The following is a 24,358-nucleotide window of genomic DNA, read 5'->3' as shown; positions in this document are numbered from 1 at the left end:
CGAGCTGATGTGCACCTCACACCTTCATTTCCTGGTCTGCACATGTGGCTGCCAGTCTCCTGGTATCTTCTCCATGCATAGTGCATCGCTGAACGAGGTACGTACTGTACATCAGGTACTTTACGTTGCGGCAGTCATTGGTCTAACATTGTGATGGCCTGAGTAGGTTGTTCAGATGTTAATGGCATTTTTAATTGTTTGTTATGATCATTGACTACAGTACAACAATAACAATATCTTAAAACGGCATAAAAGATATCGAAAAAAGTTTAAAACGAACAATTCGTAACTTCGGCTTAACCGCACAAATCACAAATTTCGAATAACTCTTCAAAAGTGGTAAAAGATTATTCTCAAACTCAATGATTTCTTACCATAAAATTAAACAAATAATATGTTAACATATCTGCATACAAAAAAATCGTGAAAAACACTTCAAACTTTTTTTATCGGCAAATTTGTAAGTGGCCAAGATTCCGTGCCGGTGAGTGTATTTGATATTGGATGGACGAAACAGTAGAATAATATGTGCATAATAGTTTTTCACTTCTTTTTAATGTGACATGTGCAGTGTGCACTTCTTTAGACTTTTTAAAGTCTTATGTTTAGATATAGTCAGAGTAATGATACATTTTATATGAACAAAGTTTTATAAGGATTTTTTATGTTCCTTTTTTTCAAATCCATCAATGGAAACTCGTGGCCTATTCGAGTATTCTTTTGTGTTAGTAATCATATAGCATGCTTGCAGAAATTATTTATTATGTTAATAAAAAACTTTTTGAATCTTTTCTACTTAATATTGTAGCTTGCTTAGAAACCAGACTGTTATCTCTTTGCATTAGCATTGAAACACATTTTGCAATCATCTAAGGAAATATAAGATACCTACAAGAAGTAATTTGTTAATATGAAATATCACCTACTCCGTGGTATCGCTTTAGAAATTGTTTTCTTGTTATTATTGCCGTAGCTTTGTTATCGGCGTGTGCGTGCTTATTGTGTTTATGAGAAACTGATTATTTAATGCGATCTCACGCTCGATAAGCTCCGACACGAAATATCGTAAGTGACTTGAATTTTAGCACGCGTCGACTTTATGTAGTCGCAATAGAATATACGGGTGCGGAGAAAACTGGCGTATCGCACATTCCTCGGTCGGGCGGCCGTTTAAAACAAATTATACGATGTGTTACGTATAGCTATTTAGGTGGGCAGTCATTATTTATGTTCTCTAACAGTCGCCACTGTAGTGTGGGTTAAAATCGGAGCAGTCAGCTGATCATGCGTGTGTGTGTGCGTTCTTCGGGAAACACCTTTTGATGACGTGTGCGAGCTCCGTTTAATTGGACAGTCACATTGTTCCCTTGTATGCTTTTTTATTTTGGTCCGTATGTTTTCATTTTGTTCTCGCCCGTTCGCTAGTGTCGAACTTGATGCGTTACTAACTGGGTTTTTTGTTGATGGATCCATTGATGACTCTATCTATCTGTTCTTTGAGATATCATCTGTGCACTTTTAGATTAATGAAGAGAATGTATTCACTATTGACGTTGTACTACTGAGATATCTGAAAAATTTCTTTGAAAGTGAATACATCACATTATGTTAATTGAATGTAAACATGTAATTCTTATGATATTACTGGTATCATCGTTATAATAATTCAGCATCATGTATGCAATATGCATGCTGTGCTATTTGATTATTAGCATAATCAAGACTCAGATAAATCTTACGTATTATTTTTCATAAACATAAACTTAATTGAAATGAAATTGAGCTCCTCTCGTCGAAATGTTACACAACTCTACATAACACGAAGTTGCGAGTGTAACGATGTTTGCTATTAAAAATAAATATACAATCTGTTTGTTATCCAAGCTGGCAACGTGTCATTTGTAGAGGTTTTCTACTCGGTAATTACGGAGGGTCTTTTTGCCTGCCGCTCATCATTGTCGAATGACTGCTTGTGTTTTTTTTTTCACTACAAATGATGGCTCATGGCATGCGCTCGACGAATTATATTTGACTTATATTTTTACCTTGTTTCACTCAATGGATTCACACTGAACTCGTTAAGACTGGGTACCTACATGGATTTAAGGTTGTTACTGTATTTGTTTCATCTTCTTGACGTTCATTTAGCATGATTCGATTGTATATTGATAAATTTCATCTACATTCGTTTGAACCTGAAGGTTTGAATAAGCTCTGGGCAATTCTAAGTTAAGGGAAATCCGTTTTTAACGTGTTACTTTTGAAACAACGTAAGTTACCCACTTTGTCCGTATATTTCGCAACGAACTAAACTATCGCGTCGAACAACAGCTTGTGCCAAACTGTTGGGCAAAGAAAAAGCAGCGTCCAATATCGACATCTGTCCATACCGTGATTTTCATTCTATGTAGTTTGGTTTTTGTGATCAAAAGTTACGATCAATTAATGCGTCACTTGACGTCGTCTGAACTGGAAGTCGCCGGCGAAAGTTGCGCCTCGTCCCTCACCCCTTATCACAAATGAATAAACCGAGACGGGCATTCGACAATAATAATAATTCGCTCGGGCCCGATCAGCTGTTCTCCGGCACCGACCCGGCTAACAGGTGGCCTATAAAGACATTCAATAAACTGAACCACACTTGTCTTTACGGAACACTGTATTTTACACAAACGCACACAGATGCAAGTGCGAACGCCAATCTGTTATCTCGTTTACGGTTTGGGTAACGTCGAATGAAATTGTTTGAACGCGGAATGTTGATGATAACAGATGATGAACGTAGAAAAGTAGATTTGAATGTCCAACGCTCTTTAGAAAAATACAACACTGATATTATGTACTTATCTCATTCCTTCGTACGATAGCTGCACCCACACAAACATTATCTCGACAAAGGTTTAAAAATGTCGTAACATTGAGATAACCAAGATTACATGGTTGGCCTTTTTTGCATAATGCTAAGTTCAAGGAATGTCAGACTAAAAATCACTTTGTAAATCCTATGCAAAACAACTCAAACAAGTCAGACAGACAGTGAATTGATTGTGGTGTTCACTTGGTTCGCTCACAGCGAAATGTAAATAGGGCGAGCGGAGCACGTTCAAACTAATCGTCGTTGCGTTTATGTGGCAATCTCGGCTGAAGGCAATCGTAATAATAATAAAGCCAGTATTTCGCTCTGAATACACGGCGGTCGTCGATGACGAGCTGGTTATGTAATGTAAATGTTTACGTATGTACCTACACACGTGCCTCGCTACCACGTGCTCCGAGAGAACACTAGCCTTGTGAATTATTTATTTACGAGGCAACATTTTCACACGCCGGTCGATGAACTCGACGAATGATCTTGGAACGCTTTTACGCCGATTAATCTCATGTACTCGGGTGACATTGCACACCCTTTATTGTCGCGTCTTCATTACTTCATACGTAGTGCTATATCGCTGTATCGTGAGCCGAGTAGGTATCGTCTATTCCCATTTCTCATATTACAAGTCACGTATTTATTTTGAGTCGACTTCCACTTAATTGTATGGAAGGAGAACACGCTAAGTGCATTACATAGAGCATGTTAAGGAAAAACCGACTGCTGAGGCTATGGCTAATGCGATAATCTAATTCATACAACATAAATAATGAGCTACCATCTAGATCCTTTGTCACATTTTGTTATGACAACAGTGTTACTCTACAAACTGATTAACCCATTACATTACTCACTCAAAATCGTTTATGTGAACAGATGGTAATAACTTATATAAAGACCTTCAAATTCATTAATAATATTGAACGTGTTTTATCTATCAGTAGTGAAAAACGTGGTTGAATTATAAACAACAAATTCATTCATTAATTGCATAATTATCATAAGAATAGCATTCAAAGTTCAACGACCGTGCACAATAAAAACGTTTAAAATAAGTTTTATTATATTTGCAGTTATACACAAAATATGTATTTGTCACATTAAATTGTAATATAACTGTGAAGTTACTAGGTTCAAAATTGAATTGGCAATTAAGTTGATCATGCTTACCTCAACTAATTAGTTTTATGAATTATGAAATGCTATAAATATGTAATATTTACGAGTAACGTAAAACTAAGACAATGCACTTTACCGTAACGAATTAGAATCAACTTGTTGCAATTTAATATTCTACTGCTTTTTTGTTTCTACGGTTAATACTGAGGTAAAATGTATCTTATCTTTTTTCTAGATTTGCAATTTGGTATGTTTATACTTTATAGGCTATGAGCTAGATTTGGAATAATCGTTTCAGGCTAGCGTACCCGTGGGCTCAAGATTATTGTGGTAGGCTAATAAGGCTAACGGCAAACGGGATAATATTCTACCGGATAATATTTTTTATCATCGTACTGGTTTTCAAAGAAAGTCACTGAAACAGAATAATTATATATCTCTCAAGAGCAAAATAATTACCTATCTCAACAGTGATGTTTATATTTTATAGTAGGTATAGATGCTGTGGTTTAAAGCAATCAGTTTCTTTGAATGGGCTATTACACGACATACCTACCGCAACATATTAGATAGATACATATAGAAACAGGAAAATATAAAACCGCAAGGTAACATTTTAAATTGTACAACTAACAATATTAATAGATTCAAAACACGATACTGAATTAGAAACAGAATTTTAGACTTGTTTGAAACTTTAAATAAGCTCTGTCTGAAGTTTATATCTCGAATCTCGATAAAAACGCAATAGCAAGTCTATTGCGTTGCTATGATAAATACCTAAAAAAGTTTATGCAAAATCATTAAATTACGATTACAAAATACAAAAAATAGAACTCTACAATTTCGTCATATCCGCACGTCCGCCGCTAATGCTGTTTCTTTTCCATACAAAATAATGGAATTACATCCACAAGGAAGTAAACATTTTCCGTCGCTAATTTCATTGATAGTAGAACGAAAGAGCCACCTCGCTTCCTTTTATCAATCGCTTAGGGAAGTCATAACCAAGTCGCTTAGGAGCCGGTTACAAAGCGCCTTGACTTGGTTTATGAGATATAAGATGTAGCTGATAAATTTATTATGTATCAGCCCTATCAGGTATCCTTATCATAATGAAGATAGTCTCAACTATAATAACAAATGAAACCGTAACATTTAAGTAATATTCAAATATTATTAAATTTTATTACTTATTATTACATTATTATTAAATTAACCTATTTCAGGCACCAGTCTCTCACAATACTAGTTGATAAGCTCACTCACTATGTATTTGCAAGCAATGTATCTATTTAGTATTTACCTAATGTTGTGATGAGACAAATAAATAAATAAATACTTAAATACTTATGATTATTAAACATAAAGTTGTGGGTCTGAAATTAAGGGTTCTGGAAGAAATGTGGTACTTTTTTGTCCAGTACAGCCAAACAGGCATTGTTCGTATTTAAAATTATCAATAATTTATCTTAGTATCCCGTTTACTCACTAATGCATGGGTAAACTACCTATTGTTAACTATAATGTTTTCCATGATTTAATTAAGATGATGGAAATGATAAAGTAAATTAAAAAATTATTGTAATAATGTATTAGTATTTAACTATTTAGTATCAAGCAGCAGACCGCAGCTCTACCTACTGACCAATACCTTTCACAATTTAAAGCTGGATTCACCATAAAGATTTATAAGCAGTATGTTATATTGCGTCTGTTCTGTACCTTTACATAAATAATAATAAGTCTTAAAGTCAGAGGAAAAGGAAAAAAAATGCACACCACAAAAAGAACAAACTAAAAACGTTCTCTTAATAATTTTATACGGCATCCCATTTGTTATTGGCACGAACAGAATAACAGATCGAAATGAATTCTGTACTACAATGTGAATACGCTGGCTTCAGAGAACTACACAGATACTGTATCCAGATAGAGCCGCCCAGCACGTCCCGACAGCTTCCAACAATAATAATTAATTGACTCGTCCGTTCGTTATCATGCTTTTATATTGACGTTCCCGAGCGAGCAAGCGAGCGAGGCGCATTCGGAATGAAATTTCCATAAAAACTTTTGTGCTCCGGACGTTGCGAGCGCACGTTAAAATCGTCGGCTGGCAATAAAACAGCGGCCGGTGCGGTGAGGCGCGACGAGTCGGCCGCGAGTGCGAGCGGGACGCAGCTACAGATAATGGACTCTGTACGAAATGAAGAACGCGCCGCTGCGTCGAGCGGCCGAGTCGGGTTGGAGCACGGCAAAAACATCAGCATATAATCATAGCGCGGTTATCGTGCCCCTCCCGCCCGCGGCCCCCGCCCCGCGCCGCCCCGCCGTCGGACTCGTCTGATCGACGCCGGAGCCTCTCGGCCGAACTAACCTCTACGGCGGGGGGTCGTGAGCTCCTTCGCTCGTTGTTACTGCCGCGAACGCGCTACATAGCATCGCTAACCATTCTCTCCACTTGTATTATATTTTCAACGTTTTAACTTTTTGAAGCTCTACATTTACGAGTTTGGCTGACGTTTTTGTAAGAAACGATAATAAGCTCTATATTCGTGTACGGGTATTGTTAGCTTATCGTTCGATTGAATCGAAAGGGATCGCCCGCGCCGCGCCGGTTGATTTACGAGTAACGGACCTTTCCTGGTTTTGAAACGGTGAGTAGGTACTCCGATGACACATGCCCATGTGTTTGATTGTCTTATCTGTCATGTTAAACTGTGTACCGTAATGGGTTAACATCAATGAACGCTCGAGCTTTTACAGTTGTAGCGATAAGTTGCATAAGTTGTGTTTTATATGTAGGTAGGTATATAAAACGACTCGAGATTATCATTAGAGCGGATCGCGGCATGTTTTTATTTTGGTCGGCGGTAGATGTGATTGTTTGCTGATGCTCCGCGAGTTGTTTTATTGTTTGATTACCGCAACGGGCCGTGCTCAATTGACACGAGTATGCTATTGTTGGTGGAGCCGAGGTTGCAGTGTCAAGGTGTTTCGCCTAACTGTTTATTTGTAAACTAATTGTATATGCAAACTCGACGACGTGCTGTTGCATACCGATGGTAATGCGTTGGAAGTGAGAAATACTTATACATAATTTGTAATGTCACTAAAGGGTAGTTGCATATTTCAGTCATCTGTTTTCTGTTGACTGTTTGATTATTTGATTGGATCTATAGATAACCATTATCAACAAGTGAACTCGATATGGAATAACCCTAGTCATTAAGTGCACATTAACTTTTTCCATTCACAAATAACTTCCCCCTCAAGGTTTGTTCGCGGCTGATAGGTACTACTTTTTACTTACGCTTGATGCGGTGTGAATGGTGATTGATTAATATGTTAATCGAAAGTGTATTCAACGATTGCATGATATGCTACATTTTGTAGTAATTTTTTTTATTTATAAACTTCAATTTATTGTATGCAGTAAAGCGTTACTGGAGAAGAAATAATTTAGATGATCAAAATGTCAGTATACTTAGTTTCCACAAAACAACATAAACGACTAAAGACGATTCACACGGGTCCTTAGAAATTATATAAATATCATTAAATCTATTATTATTTGCTGTTCATCTCAAAGGAACTTATGATATTGTCATTTTATTTGTGGGTGCCTGTTAGTTACCTACTCCTAGAGCATTACGACCAAAAATTTACAAAAAATAAATGTTTTCGTTTACTTATATTTTTTAACAAGAACTTGAATTTTTTCGTTTCATGTTTTTGAAAACAAAGAGAATGATCATCAAGCAATGGATATGCTTCCATTTGACACTAAAAAGGCTTAAAGGTGTTTTCAGTGTAGGTACAATAAGTGGTTATATAAATGCATTAATTTGTTGCAGGATCTGACCGGGCAGAACAGCAATGACTCGGGCGGCAGCGGCGGCGCCGGGCGCGCCACCACGCCGCACTTGAGGCCGACGCCGAGCCCCACCGGCTCGAGCGGCTCACGATCCATGTCACCAGCCGTCGGTGAGTTGACAATATTATCTTCATCATCTTTATCACCATCATTTTGTCATTATTGTCATCAGCAACCTAATGATTAGTAACATCATCTTCATTATTATTGTCATCAGTAGGTTTTCCAATGCAGAGACAAAGGTCTACTTGGGAAGTTTGGATATCATTGGCAGGATAGGATAGGAATTTGTACTTGTTTAATATGTGATAGCATAAGTGGTAAGGATTATTAGTGACCAAGGCAGATTTTCACTGTTACTTTTGTAACATCATCATTAGTTGTTTTATGCAGAGACACAGGGCTGATAGGGAGATTTGGGAATTACCAGAATAGGATAGAAATTTGTGCTATAAAGATGATAGCTTTTTATAAATTAAGAATTCTAATCGACCAAGACAGAATACAACGGGGCAATGTCACTTTCGGTCAATCATTATATCATCACTAGATTTCCGCCCGCGGCTTCGCCCGCGTTTGCAATAGATAGGGAGGCGAGGTAGCTAAATGGCGTAATTCAACGGCGTCGTCGAGACTTATCAAAATGGAAAGAGAAAATAATTTCGAAAAGAAAAGCTTCTATGGTAAAAACCATTTTAGCGGTGGGTTTGGCGTGTACGGATTTTCAAAAATGTAAAAAAAAACAGTTACTTGGGCATTCTCGAGCGCGTCAGATATTCATACTACGTATGCCCCAAGTGCCTCTGATAACAACGGTATAGTAATCTGCCGGTTTGTGTGGTGGGGCTAGGCATATAAATTCGTCAAAAATGCACAAAAAAAAATTTACTCGAGCGCGTCAGATTTTCGGAAGGGGTGTTAAGTAGGCCCCAAGGAAGCTCCCCTTAAAAAAACTGACGATTACGGCATGACGATAAGTTACGATGAATTTTTGAAAATGCAGAAAAAAAAAGTCCTTTTGAAATACTCGAGCGCGTCAGATTTTCATAGGGGAGGTTTATCTCGGTATCCTGAAAGCATATTTTCTTAATCTGACAAAAATGTTGGTGGGTTCTCTTAATCTGACCGAAAAAGGTTTGTGGGTTTCTTTTTTTTTTATCACCGTTATTTCATATCAATTTTTCTTAACACCCTCAGTTTTCGAGATATACTCAAAAAACCGGGAGTTTGAGTTTTTATGATGCTTCAAGTAAAAAAAGGTTTAAATTTGGAAAAAAATGAAAAGAGCCCTTTTATTGTAAAATAAAATTACCTTTTTTGTTTATTTTTTGGAAAAAGTAAAGTTCGCGACATATATGCTTCAACGCGTTTTCCGGAAGACGAAATGGCTCCTCCAGACTTCCGGTCATGCGGAAACCGGCAGATTTTGTATTTTTAGTAAGTTTTAGATTATATTCTTCAAAATAAAAATAAAAACAATCGCGCTCGAGAATGCCGGATTAACGTTTTTTTTTTTACAAGTTCGCGACCCTATAACTCGGCGGCGTCAAGGACTTATGGTCAGATTAGTTAAATTTAGTCTTAAAACACTAAAATCAACCCCCAATATCTTAATCTGACGCGCTCGAGTATTTCAGACTATCGATTTTTTTTTACTAATTTGATCGTCTATCCTAGGCGCGCGTCACTACATATAGAGCTAAATAGTTAATAAGGTTGTTCTATTAGGTCTAAGGTATCTCTCATATCTTAAACTGCCACGCTCGAGTATTACAGAAAATTCCCCTCTTCGCCTCCCTATCTACAAAGGAAAACCCGCATAGTTCCCGGTCCCGTGGGTTTTCCGGGATAAAAACTATATCCTATGTGTTAATCCAAGTTACCCTCTATATGTGTGCTAAATTTCATTGTAATCGGTTCAGTAGTTTTTACGTGAAATAGTAACAAACATCCATACATCCGTACTTACAAACCTTCGCCTTTATAATATAATATATTAAGATATTATGAATCTGATTCGAAATGGTAAAAATAATTTTTACAGTTGAAAAAATAATTCATCTTTTTGACGTTATTTGTATCGAAAGTCGTACAATAAAGGAGAAAATGGCCATCTTACGAAAAAAAAGAGGAACTGTTATCATTCACACATTCACGAAATGATCCATTAGAATTTAGATAAAAGAATGTCAAATATGTAGGTATGTTCTTTTTAGCCCTGCTGTTTTTTATTTATGGTAGATTTGCGTTATCCTCTGAATGGATATGGATTGAATGTTATTTTTGGACATGTTTAGAAATACATATATTGCAACTCTATCAGCTAATCAAGTCCTGTGTATCGTGGATGATTAAAGAGAAATCTAATTAGTCCCATCATTTAACTTTAAGATTTTTATTGATTTTAACTTAAACTTGAATGAAAATATAACAATTACTATAAAAGAATCAACAGTGTAAAAAGCAGTTTGTCAGGAATGCATAATTACTGCGCAGCGACCCTTTAAAGGGAATTCTCGATCCTTTTAAATCAAGGATTCCCAACGAATCAACCTTTGAGCGTTCTTCCAGTAACCATCATTGTGAAATGTAACGAACTGTGTTGGCCTTGTACGCGTACGAGGTCTTTCACTTGAGCGCTTCTGTGAAATGGTAATTATTTGATAGGCGTTTGCGTCAACGTAATAGCGTATAAGTACTAAAATTAGTTTTCATTTCATAATATTCAAGGAAAATGTTGTCGATAATCGCTTGAAAAAAACGTTAGGATGATCGTGTCTATCGACAGAGATTTCAAAAAATGTCTAGTATAATTTCGTCATGTACAAACCAAAAAATGTAATGCCGCGTTGCGCTGGAATATCGTAACTCTTGTTTAGTTTACGTTTGATTCATTAGTTTAGGTAACATGTTTGTTTACATTCTAAACAGCAGGTATAAGTGCATAGACTTATATTTGTAATTTCAGTTGCACGTTGTGCATAGCATCCTGCTACACCGACTCGTTATCGCAAGGAATAAACTGAACTCTATGCAGTTGCGTTAGGGGCTCTCACGGTCGGTATATAGTTTGCCAACTGTGTAGTTTCGCCAAAGGCGTGTTGATCGGATTCATTGTGCATACTTCGTCAGTGGCAGACGCGGGCTTTCCCGACATTGACCCACATAAAGCGGGCGCCCAGAGTACACCGTATTTTGCCCCTTTTGCGGGCGCGAACCACCCACCACCCACCTTATGTACGAGTGAGGGGTGGTCGCGGTATATAGGGCCTCGTGAAAAACTTGCCCCCATCGCTGCGAGCACGCAAAACAGGACCTTTCTACCTCCGTCTGTCTACACGTCACGCTCGCTGCTGGACCACCTCTATTTATTATATAATATATAATACGAATTTGAAATGCTATGTTTATTTACTGGATTTGCATCAATCCTGTAACATTGACACACTTTCGATCTGGCAGTGATAAGAGGGAATGTTACTGCGCCATATCATCGGTTGTAGATTGGAATGCTTATGAAGAGTCTAATTAACTTATGAACGATTGATATTATTCAACAACCAACCAACAACAAACAAACAGATATCATAAATCTGTCCACAGGCATCATAAAATGACATTATTTATTCGACAGTCCACCATTGTGTCAGAAGTTCCATCATTCAAACAAACGACCATTATAGATATGGCAGGCCTTTGTCAAGATGTGTACAAAGTCGATACAATTGTTTCAGCGGATAAAAGTTACTTTCACTTGTATAATATTCCGCAAAGTTGGACAAACGAAAGCGAGAGGAGTACAAAAGTCCTTATTCTTTCCACAGGGGCTTGACACTCACTAGACATCAGAGATAATGCTAAAAGTTATTCGTTTTGGAAAAACTTCCTGCGGTTCGAGAAGGATGTTAGAAGTTAGAACGCTCTAATAAATAAAACAAAATATAGTTTTGTACAGCCCTATAGCAATGAAATCAAAAGTATTAATTAGTCTAAATTACATTCAAGTGTAGATCAGGGAGTAAAAAGAGATGTTAGGTCAGTGACACGCCATTATGTAGATGTCCGTAACCGAGTTTGTGGAATTGTTTGACAGCCATGTACTAACCCAGATATTTGATCTCGTTCTATCCCATTCATAAATGCCGAGCTCAAGTTACCTAGTTTCTTATCAATAGGATTAAGTATATAAGTTTTAGCGCAGTTTAAAGAGTTATAGCGCCTTGCTCTGTGGTCGTAAAAGATGCTTCTGTTGATGCCGGGAGATAGATTTTTAGGTTTTGGTTTGATTTTTATCTTTTGTGTTTGAAATTTTGAATCACTCGTATTTATTTTTAAATCGATTTTTCCATATGTGAATTGTGAAATAGCTAGATGGAGAAACATTAAGATACCTACTTGTGTAAAATTAAATGGAATAAAATAAGGAGTCGTGAATATGAAGGGCATATTATATCAATCTCTCGAAATAGGTAAGCTTATGTTGATAAAAGAAAGGAATATAAATAAAGAATTAAAGTATTTTCACTATTAATTGCACTTCTTGTACTTGCTAAGAAGTTCTCGTATCTAATAATTCAAACTAAATTATCTTAGTAAAACAGTTTCAAACTATCAGTAAACTTGAATAATCCTCCTTTGTTATTATTGTTGCTGTTGTATATGTTTCTTAAGTGATAACAATCTATGATTTAATACAAGAAGCGAAAGCAATTTTATTTTCATTATTGAGCGCTGTACTTTCATTGCTCTTTATTATCTGCATTGAAGCGATCTGTTTGTCATAACCGTGGCTCGTTACGGCGACGTCGCAAACGCGAACGCTGTTTTGTTAGCGTCGACCAAACGTGGCTTTCTCAAAACATCGGGCTTAAACTTTAAAGACTTGGCGAACGTCGCGTCGACTGTGCCGCGTTCGAATACCGGTTATGTGACCGCAATACACCTTCACCGCGGATCTTGTTTGCCACCAAACCGCCCGCATTGGACGCCATACAATACTCTACCGACTGCGTACATATGTATAGCCCTCTCTTCAAAGCCCGCAGTGTAGGTCTCACTTGGTGGGTTTCTCTAGTTAGCTGTCGTGTATAGAAGTTTAACGCGAGCGTATGACGTCAACCTTTTGGCTCGTCGGGCTTCACGACTCTCGACAAACACCCGGTGAATATATGAAGTCTTTCATTGGAAAATTATACAGAACGCTTAAGGAAAAACGAGTAGAAGTTTTATCAGAACGAAAGTGTACAAATTGAATGAATAATTCGACTCGAATAATATATTTTTCTGCATGATGAAATGTACATATTTTCTTGTTACTGTATGTCAAGCGATCGTTCAAAGAAAACCTCTGCACGAATAAAGAAAAGATAAAGACTTGCAAAAATGATTTCAAAAGAAAAGAAAAATTGATTCACGGAGTCTGACCCTTCTGACCCTCGGCACGTCGCGTCGTTGTGCAGAAAATGTTTTTATTTAATCTCATTCTCTTCGAAAACTGCTGCCTTCATTTTATCATTACGTATTTATTCTCCACGTCAATCAGCATACATAATGGAATATTATTACTATCGACACGAGCGAAATAAAATAAAGTGTTGTTTGTGGAAGGTATTGTGCTCGTTTCGAATCAGAGTTCCATCGTTAGTGGAACACAATGAAGCCGCAACACCGCAACCCGACGCGTCCGAAGGTGAATTGCGTATTGTTCGATGCCCGTATGCAACGTGACTTTCAAAAACGCCTTTAATTTTCGTTCTATAAGGTTTCTTTTACGCAAAGTTTGCTTTGTTCGTTTGATAACCGATTCGGCGCATTGCCTCTTTGGAATAAGATCTATTTTCGTTCGTATATAAATAGCAACGTCTTATACGGGCTCTAAAAGCATTTCGCAGTCATTCTGTCGTGCGTATCGGCCGGCGCTCGGGTAGAGGAATGCCATCGGCTAAGATAAGACCGACCCTGACTGAGTCAACTCGAGTGGATTTTGGTGCCGAAAATTGTATACTTTTTACATTCTTCGAGTTGCAATAATGTTCTTGGACGGTTATTTATATCGTTGGAGAACGTGATTTTTGGCCTTTTCGATTTAAAGGTAGAGCATAATTTGAGTATAAAATCGGATATAAATTTATGCTAGGCTATTAACCAAATTGATAAATGTTTCTAAGCAAAATGTTATTTCTTTTTATTAGCATAAAAATGTGTGATTCATAATAATCGTTGATTCATAAGAGTATTCGTCGGAAACGATAAAAGATAGTCTTTAATAAAGCGATTTCGTATGAGCATATATCAACCCCTTATCGGGTTATTGTAAATTTGCCACAAAGTTAATTCGTCACCTAAAAAAGTATGTGTAAATTTGCCACACTTTTATTTTTTTAAAGTTAATTCGTCACGATTTAATATCAAGTATTGTAAATTCGTCACATCGATAATTTAAGTACAGATAGCAAAAAAATTAAACAATAAATTAATTTAAAATGTTTATTTCTTAATCAGTTTTAGATTTTGGTTTTGGTTGGATGGACTTTGTAAAAACATAAGGAAAAGCATAACAAAGATAAATTTTGCTAAAAACCAAGGAACATCTATTTTGTATATGTTCTAAAAATTCACAGCAGTTATAAAGAGTATTACTTAACATCTACATTATTCTACATAGGTAATGGTAAAAATCACAGTTCTCTCTATAAATATTTTTAAAATGCAATGAACTAAAAGCGGCTCTACAAAATTTATAACAATCCTAAGGATAAGGATCCTAAAAATAAGGATAAAATATTATTCTTTTATTTTAACAAGTAAAGATATTGCTCTTACTTTACTTAAATCATATCCTATAATATTAGAAAAACACAAAGCAAATAAAAATCAAAACTCAAACAGACTAGCGCGTTTCATGATCATGACACTTAATAAATCACAGTTAAAATCAGATTAATTATTTTTATAAGTCAACTTTCGTTTTCCATAAAAATAAAAATTCTAATACATAAAAAATCATTTCAAACTTTTAAAAAGCGCAAATCAATTTGACTCAATAATGAATTTACCTTATGTTATTGATGAATTTACCTTATGTGAATGATGACTGTAATATTAAAATGTAAATCATTATATTGCTGGTTTCATCGCAGGCTGACAGGTATAATTCACTTGCCTTGCTTGCTGGCGGTACTTTACTACTTGTGGCAAATTTACAATAACCCGAATATACCTGTGACGAACTTACACATACTTTTTAAGGCATGTGACGAATTTACTTTCAATGTATGGAGTTTTAAAAACGTGACGAATTAACTTTGTGGCAAATTTACAATAACCCATCTTATCTAGAGTTATAACCTGTGTAGATAGCTTTTAAATTAAAGGTCGTATTGTTAGATTGTTTGGGAAAAATACCTTGCGATGTTCTTTTTTCGTGCCACAACTTATTCGAAGGTAATTTAAGATAAATTGCGGTTGTAAAAAAGATTCGGTACAATACATCGGTCTTTGTGATAATGATGCGAGATTCTTGGAAATATCTACAGTGCACTTTGAGTAATAATTCACATATTATTTATAATGTTATAATTTAAACCAAGTATTCATTGGTGGGTATAAAATATTCAGCATAATAACTAATATGTATGTTATATAAACAGATAATGGCATTAGAGATTTATTTAGTAATTATAAACATAAAATTAGAAAACTGACTTCAAATTAGAAAACTCAATATAAATAAAATAAACGAAATCATTAACAGTCATTTCAAGTCATAGTAATTTGCCATTCATAAAACTGTAACGCGGTCCCTTTCGGGTAACCGGGGTATGGTATAGATATATGTATACATGCACCTGTGTTGTTTGTTTGTCCTCACACAAATGCATATCCGCCACGTGCCCTGCGTCCTTGACGAGGCCGACGACCTCCTTTAATGATTATATAAAAAAAAACAACAAGAATGGAAACATCTTTTTGCCCGGAACGCTCACGCCGCGGCCGCGCCGTTTATTTTGATCGCTTTCCCGTAAATCATCCCACGTCTTGGATTTCATAACTTTTTGCGTAGCGTCGATTGATTGGGTCATTGTTGGCGTTTATGATGTCTCGACAGTTTTACACGATCCATTTATCAAACGATAGACGCGAATTGATTTCTATTGGTCCTCAATGTACGCTCTGAATCTATTTTTAGTCTGGTGCCTACGTCGTTTCTTGACTAATTTGTTCCCTCTTGTCTTGTCCGTATATAGAATCAATTGTTTGGTATATTAATAGTTGCAGCAATATCCTGACAACACATTATGTTAAGGTTACGGAAAAAGGAAAAATGGGTACAAATTCCACCACTTACAATCTAGAAAAAGATTTAATACCTATTTCACAGATTTAGAAATACTAAGGAGATTATATACGTCTCAATATAAATAAAATTATAATCAAGAACAATCATATTATAGCATAGCATCTCCGCTTGAAAATCCTTCTTACCTACCAATGGATGTGCGATAAGCAAGAACGGTTCCTATTGATATTTGAGTAAAACTTGTTCGATAAAATGTTTGCGACCTGTTGCCAACCGCGGTCACGTGGCTGCCAAGAACTCCCTAATTGTATTCAAATAACGACGGAAAAGTGATAAATCTCGGCGAGTCAAGGTCAGCCGAGGGTTCGACATCCCATTCACCCCGTTCCGCCCTTAGCTAATGGTGTGGACATTCTTTCCCCGACCGGATTTCTCGCCTGTTAAAAACATTCACTAGCACGGTCTACCCCTCCCACCTCAGCCGAGTTAATGACCCCTAAACGTAACGCAGTCATGTTGTTTTTCGTTTTTCGCATTTCCATGTTTCCGGCATAGCGATAGTATATAATTTAGATCCCATGCTCTTCTTGTAAAGAATTGTGTAAACAAGTCGGTGTAATTTATTTGTTATTGTATCGCGTATGTATAGAACACTGAACAGCCTAAAAATGGTCAATAAATAAGTATTAAGTACCCACAGTCGATTGGACCGCCATTTGTCCATCTGTTTTTGACGAAAATATAACGATCAGGTAAGTTTAATTTACGGGATCGTTCAACAGTTTTCTTTTTGTTGCTTCAATCCAACAATACTCTTGCGAAAACGCTAAAGCGTAAAACAAAACAAGTCTGTCGAAACAGGCCGTGTTTATTAAACTGGCTCGTCGTCGTAGTGATCATTTTAAATGGAGCGTCGCCGCCGGCCTGCCAGCGCGCCGCCGTGACGCCGTCGTTTGTTTCAACTAGGACGCTCTTGTTAACGCCATTGTCGCACGTCCACCATTATATTGACAGACAAATAGAGACGGCACCAGACAATGGGCCGTTTCGACCTCAGAAAATTTGGTCGGATTTCGCATCGCAGGATACGAAAGCGTGCGTAGGCGAAAATGTCATAGGGTAAGCTTGAATTGATGTTGCGGATGAACGGTACTCGGTATTAGTCATCTCAGCTGTTATTCTGTTTTGTAGACTTAAGTGACTACTTCTGCACTTAATGATGCTTAGGATAATTGAAATTATAATATGACTATTTTGAAAATTGGTATTGGTAGAAGATTATTATAAGTGGTCTCTTTATTTCTTAACCAGCACTCTAGCTCATAGGCAATAAATGTCAGCGATGTGACGGACACAGCGTAGCCACTAACTTGTGGTAGATTCTGGTAGCCACCGCAACGGGTTGTGTTGGTCGTTCCGTGGTTACATCTAGATATCCTATACCGTGCGGCGTATGGGCTATGGCAAGCGTGTGCCGCCTCGTGAACCTGCCAAGTCAACAGATACCTTATGGTACAAATTATATCAATTTAGAGTGTGATGGCACCCGTCACTCTTGTTAGGGAATTGACTCTCGAGTTCTGTAGGGACGTGGAGTAGATGTGTTTCTGATACGTGTGCTGCTGTTTTCTGCATTTAAGTGACATTTTTGAAGACCTTTACATATCCCAAGAAAAAGAATTAAACATTCTATAAACAACCATTCTGGACTTAGGTACTCATGAAATTAACCAGTTTTTCTAGTTGTCTCACAAAATAAATTGCCTGGAAAATTCCTATATAAATGATAATTTGTAGGTAGGTACCTAAATAATACCTAGTAAGTATTTATATTATTATTGGTTACTTTTAGTTGTTATAAATTACTATATACTTATGTACTTTTAGAGATGTATCGGTATCATAACATACGCATATATATAACATCATCGGTTTCATAAACAGAATCACATTAGATTGAATTACGTTAACGATACGACATGAATTAGACATGCAGTACGTTTAAATCACCCGTGAGCGAATAAATGTCTAAAGATAGAGTCATACTATTAAATAATGAGTCGCTCGACTTAGTTTAGTACGAGTTGTATGTCATAGCTTAGGTTCGGTTATTAAATTAGGAATTACTAGGTCATGATTGTTTATGGTCTCGAGTTGTGTATGACGTGAGATAAATTAAATGTTAAATAATATAAACTTGTTTTGCACCGTGTTTATTAGTAATAACTAGCTCACAATGTCGCTTTGTGTTCAATATATTATGATTGTGACTAGTTAGTAACCTTTAAGTATTCTTGAATCTCTAGAATCGATGAATGAAATGTATCAGATTGATGAACTCTAGTCTTGTTTAATATAGCTCGTCATGTCTATAGTTAATTACAGCGTCCGTCGCATAGTTATACAATGCACTAAATTATGAACTGATTAAGCTCGAGCTGAATCGATTATAGTCACTAATGAGTACAGGCTCGCGCGGAATGCGCCAGCCCACGTCACCTACATGGATATTGGATGTACATTGTATTTGTAAATAGACGCGTCGGCGTGTCGTCGCGTGGTACCGCATTCTGTGTCGTACATGTGATGCGTTTACCAATAATTATGCGAGCTTGCCTGCTGATGGTGTAGATTGTAGGTACATTAAGTGCATAACGTAAACCAGACATTACTTGTAGATACTTTGGGTGGGATTTGGGCATAAGGATGTTTAGGATAGACAAAAACATATAAAATATACATACATGTTATGTTAGAGCGTCAAAAAAGCAAACAAAAATAGGTTATTTGTCTGGAGCAAATGCACTTTCATGTGACTGATTCAAACCGACCACGATTGTCACACATTGTTTTGAATGCAACCTAGCATTGGATTAAGTGAGTCAGTCAAAATTGAGGAAATTGCAACCGTTTCACCTGTTGCGGTCGGGCACCGCCCACGGGCGAAATTGAGTTCCGTTTTCGGCTTGTCTCATAACAATATAGAGATACCTTTGCTTTTTCTTAATTTATTACAGCGCCAGCGTAATAACTACCGTTGATATACTTGTGTGGGTATTGTAAGCCCTACGTTGAATAGGAATAATTAATGCAGACAAAAGATTCTAAGTTAGGTTCCTGAGCGCTTTTTGATGCTCCTGTATAATTTATAATTTAAACACTACTGTATGTACTAATTGTATAGATTTCTACTATTTATTATATTATGTAATCATGTTCATTTAGTTTGTCTTATGTTGGCGTGTATCCCACACAGCTACACTAAGCCTGCATGCGATTATTAAATAATTAATTCTGAACATTGGTTTTCGTGGTTTGGTCTCTAAACGTGGGTGGAAACTAAACGTGGGTGGAAAGTAAAGACCTCGATACCGTTCGCATTGCGGTGACGGCGGCCGCCCTTGACAGAGCTGGTTGGCACGGCCGAGCGGGCCGTTCACGGGCCTTGGTGCAGTGTGGAATTGTGTTATACGTGTGGTTTCATTAATCTTATTCAATGTTCGTGAACTTTAACAATGATTGAGATTTGAGATGAGAGTAAATGTACAGAAGGAAGAATGCAAGGCAGTGTATTCGTGGGTAACAACTTTTATGTAGAGATATACTTAGAGTAGTTAAAACAACACTGAAAATGTATGCCTATAGTAGGTATAGTATATCTTTATCAAATTGAACTTATCTGATAAGATACATTACACTGTTTTTAAAATAGCATTGTGCGTTCATCGAATTGTATGGGATACATGAACAATGTTCGTTATAGTCGTAAAATTAGCATAGCAGTAAAATTCGCAAAAGAACACAGCAATCCGTTTTGTAGCGATCTAATTTGGATAAGTTTATGCGGGCATTTATTTTCACAATAGAATCTCTATTACATTGTTATTTTCCGTCTGTGTCCCGTCGTGTTTTATTTCTACGAGAAGGCGAATAGGCCGACTGTCCCCGTTGCGGTGTCTCCACTCATTAGTGATTGTAAACAATAGACCTATTATTATATAGGTGGGCACATGTTACACAACTTGTTATCTATGATTCACCGGCGCCCCGCTGTCTACCCGATGTCTGATCGTTCCGGCACAATTTTAATGCCTTGATAATGTCCCAATGACGAGATAAAAGAGCCCATCGCCGCTTTAATGTGGCAAACATTAAATCGCTCGCGCATAACTCCTAGGGGATCACATTCTAAAACATTGCGATTAGCAAACCCGCCCATCGATGCAATGATTTATGGGCGTTCTCACGTAACACTAACATAACTACAACCAAATCGACCCACATAAAAGCTGCAATACCACTTTCGACGTCTCAAATCAGTGCCGTTCGTATCTCGGCCTCGGTCAATGTGTTGCGCGTATGCTGTATGCACATATACGGTCGCGATAAAGTGCAGCGAGAATTCGCAGGCCGGCGGTGTATGCGGCTCACGTGCGAGATGAAAACGAAAGTGATCCGGTGCGTCTCTCCCTCGATTGATGCACCCGGCTTAGGCGAGCATCGTTAACTGTATTATTCAAATCGTGCGAGTCCGTGTGCCTCGGATCGATCACACGCCGAAACATTCGCCGCTTGCACTCTCTACAATTTAATTCAAATGCCTCCCTCGACGTTTTGCATCACACTAACGCACTCGGCACGCAGAATGCACCCCACTCGAGTTGTAAACGTATCGAGGTTGTATTTTATGATTTCGCGAAAGGGATTGTATGTCCTTATGTTATTTATAAATTTTGTCAAGGATTATTTTCCGACGCGTGAAAAATTGTATAAGCATTTACCTTCTACTCGAAGGGTAGATCATTCCTTCTTATAATAATTATGTTTCGTGTTTTCATGATTTACTTACTTTAGTATTGGACAAATACTTATAAAAAGATTAAATTGTAAAATGTTTATGCCACATTTGTAAAATGCAGATTTTTGAATTCTTCCAATCATCGTTAAATTTGGTTATATACTCATCTGATATAGTATTTAAATACACTGTTGTACAAAGACTGACCATTTACCATGCACATTCCAGGTACGCAGAACGTCCCCATGCCGCCGCGGCCGTCATCATCGCTCTCGGACGGCGGCGGGCCGACGGTGCGCGCGGGCGCGCCGGCCGGCCCGCCGAGCGGCGCGCCGCCGCCGGGCGCGATGCTGCCGCAGCCCTACCCGCACTACAAGCCGGCGCCCTACCCGCCGCAGCCCTACGGCTACCCGCCGCCGCGCAACCACCCCTACCCGTACGGCTACCGGCCCACGCCGCCGCCGCACCCCTCGCAACACTATCCGCCGCTCAAGGTGAACACCGCTACCGACATAATACTATATTCGATGTATCTGTCAAAAAAATAAATAAAATGATCCCTTAGTAAGTGAAAAATAAATTTAAATGTTGTATCACATAAATGTATGTATGGATAACGTTTTATCCCAGTTATTTCAGTTACCAACATACCTATTGACACGTGCATTAATAATTATTTGTCGTTTGTGTATCAGGGTGGAGTAGGTCGTCACATGGGCCCGCCGGGCGAGGCGATGGGCCCGCCGACGGCGCCGGGCGAGCCGCACGACAACGGGCCGGCGCCGCCCGCCACCGCGCTCGTCACCACCGGGCCCGACGGCGCGCCGCTCGACGAGGGCAGCCAGCAGAGCACGCTCAGCAACGCCTCCGCCGGTACGCGTAACACTCGCACAACATGCAACCGACACACAATGCCACAACACAACACCCGACACAACACCATACCACACGTCACACAAAACACAACAAATATCGAACAATACGCATCACACAACATATTTCACACAATACATATTATCCAACACCCAAAAAAGTCATGACACGCGTCGCACTACACACAACACACAGGTGATCAATAATACAAACAATGAATCTACTCAACACACAACAATCTCATAATTTAATTCAGATGCACGAATCACCAGCTAAACAGAGAGGAGGGAGTTATAAAATGCTGTATTTTATAAGAAATATAAGACATAAGATAAATCATTTAAATTAGATTTTTAGCCATTTGTTATAGATCTCTCCGATCAAGACAAAAGTAGTAGCCATTCAATAATAGTTATTCTATTCTGCAACACTAATTGTTGTAATGTATCTTGCAAGCGTTAAAATCGTATCATATTGACATTTCCAGCATCAGGCGAGGAGCCCTGCGGCACGCCAAAAAGTTCCCGCAAGGAGTACGGCAGCGCGGCGCCTTCGCCCTCGCCGGGCGGCGGCTCGCACTCCTCCGCGCACGACGACTACGAGACTTCGCCCTCGCCCTGGCCGCGCCCGCCCTCTAGTCCCGTGAGTGAACATACATAACACATGTAAACATACGTTAACATATAACAGATATATCACATACATATAGGTATATATTTACATATTCAATACCTACACACTAAATAATACATGTAAACAAGCATAGCCATGTCACAAAAATACAGATATGTAAGATGTATCCACATGTAAATACAGACAAACTAACATAACAAAAATTATGTTGAGTCATAACCATTTCAAACACAAAGGTAAACAAAATTATCATATTGAATAAAACAAAAACAGATGTATTGTACATTAATCAGGATATAAAAAATGTAGTGTGCACATATAAGTTCAAATAATATAAAACCAGCTAGCACTCATATGATTAAAGACATAGTAACAAACAACAATACTAATATGGCAACTCCATTAAATAAAACATTACCATCGTATATAATCATAAACACACTAATTTACGCACCTATTTATATGTATAATGTAAAGTGAGATAAATAATTTTGTATAAACAAAATTGATTCTCATTACAATTATATAAATGGCATGGTGAATTTATAATATCACTAAAACTGCAAATCATGTTTAATATATTGCATTAATATCCATTTGAATAATTTGGAAACTGTATATTGAATCGTAAAAATGGATATAAACCCAGTTATGGATTGTACATAAAATACACAATGCAGTTAATGGATTATAAATAAGATTCTTGTTATGTCACATAAAAACTCCATAAAAATACCTTAAAAGGTTACTTTATTACACACCAGTTTCCTTCACACCCATCTATTGTTTTTGTGATACATTTCGGGTCCACTTTCTGTATAATATTTGCAAAAATGTCACTATCAATATCTAATATGCACAAGTACATTAAAAAGTAAATAAAACCTTTGCTGTGTTGCATGAACTTGTAATTAATTGTTTGATAATCTTCAATCAACCCAAAAAGGTGGTAGTCAATAAAAAAAAATGACTTTGTAGGAAATTAGAACAAATTTGTGTACATTGTTGTATTATCGAAAGGGTGAGCATTGCATTGTGTCGTGTATTTCAGGTGTTTAACAGTCACATAGCGCCGGAGTCCTACAGATCAAAGGTTTATATCAAGTTAAAGATCACTAAGCATGTGTAGAGCTCGGAGATATTGTATGAGTACCTCTATAGTTGACTGACTGTATCGAGGCGGCATACTGCATTGTTGCGTTGTGATACGATCGGAATTGCTTTAGTGTGTAAATCTCTGAAGACGAAATAAAATAATACATTTATTGTAACAAAAAAATGCATACATCTTATTTTCATTTGATGCAGAGGTAAAAAAAGTTAAATACTTTTTTGTAGGGTAGTTTAGATTAACTAAAAAAACAGACTAAAAGATACATATTCTAAAACTTAAAAGTATTCATGTGTAGTAAATAATAGTGATATCCACCATTTGTTGTAGTTTAATAAATAATTTTACAAAAATCTTCTGTATTATATTATATGATAACCTTTTTGACATAAATTGAATGTTTTAGTAAAACTGTTCGATTAATTTAGGTTCCCATTAAATTATTAATTGAATTAAAATAAACACACTAAAGCAAAGTTCGAACGTGTTACAACGACGATAAATTTTTAACAGCTTTCAAGAGTTAGGTGTTATGTTAACGCATCCAACAGTGACCTAATGCATGGTTGTCTCAGCATATTTGCCATGCGACTATATCTAATGCGCCTCTCGAGAATGAGCTTCCAAATTTAGTATGCTTTCTGCTATATCTTTCTTTTTTTAATTGGTGTTGGCTCAAAAACTTAAATAAGGCTGATATATAACCGTAGTGCTGTGGTAGTTTTACTGATTTCAGTATCTTATTGGTATTTTGTAAATTGTAAAGTATTTTCGAC

At 37.3% G+C, this 24,358-nt stretch overlaps 1 protein-coding gene across 4 annotated transcripts in view; it reads left to right on the top strand.

Moving 5' to 3' along the window:
- LOC123700956 (trithorax group protein osa) overlaps positions 1-24,358 on the top strand; it is a 94,347-nt gene that overhangs the window by 57,979 nt on the left and 12,010 nt on the right. For 2 of the 4 annotated variants that reach the window (XM_045648340.1, XM_045648339.1), the window contains exons 5-9: positions 7,849-7,978; positions 21,194-21,459; positions 21,661-21,838; positions 22,326-22,480; positions 23,523-23,564. In XM_045648340.1, coding sequence (XP_045504296.1) covers positions 7,849-7,978; positions 21,194-21,459; positions 21,661-21,838; positions 22,326-22,480; positions 23,523-23,564 — 771 coding nt within the window. The remainder of the gene's footprint in view (positions 1-7,848; positions 7,979-21,193; positions 21,460-21,660; positions 21,839-22,325; positions 22,481-23,522; positions 23,565-24,358) is intronic. The other 2 variants (XM_045648343.1, XM_045648342.1) reach the window with 1 other exon arrangement.

The sequence above is a fragment of the Colias croceus genome, chromosome 20 (assembly GCF_905220415.1).
Source record: "Colias croceus chromosome 20, ilColCroc2.1".
Classification (NCBI taxonomy): Eukaryota; Metazoa; Arthropoda; class Insecta; order Lepidoptera; family Pieridae; genus Colias; species Colias croceus.
The sequence above is the reverse complement of the archived record's forward strand: the minus strand, read 5'-3'. Positions and strand labels throughout refer to the sequence as shown.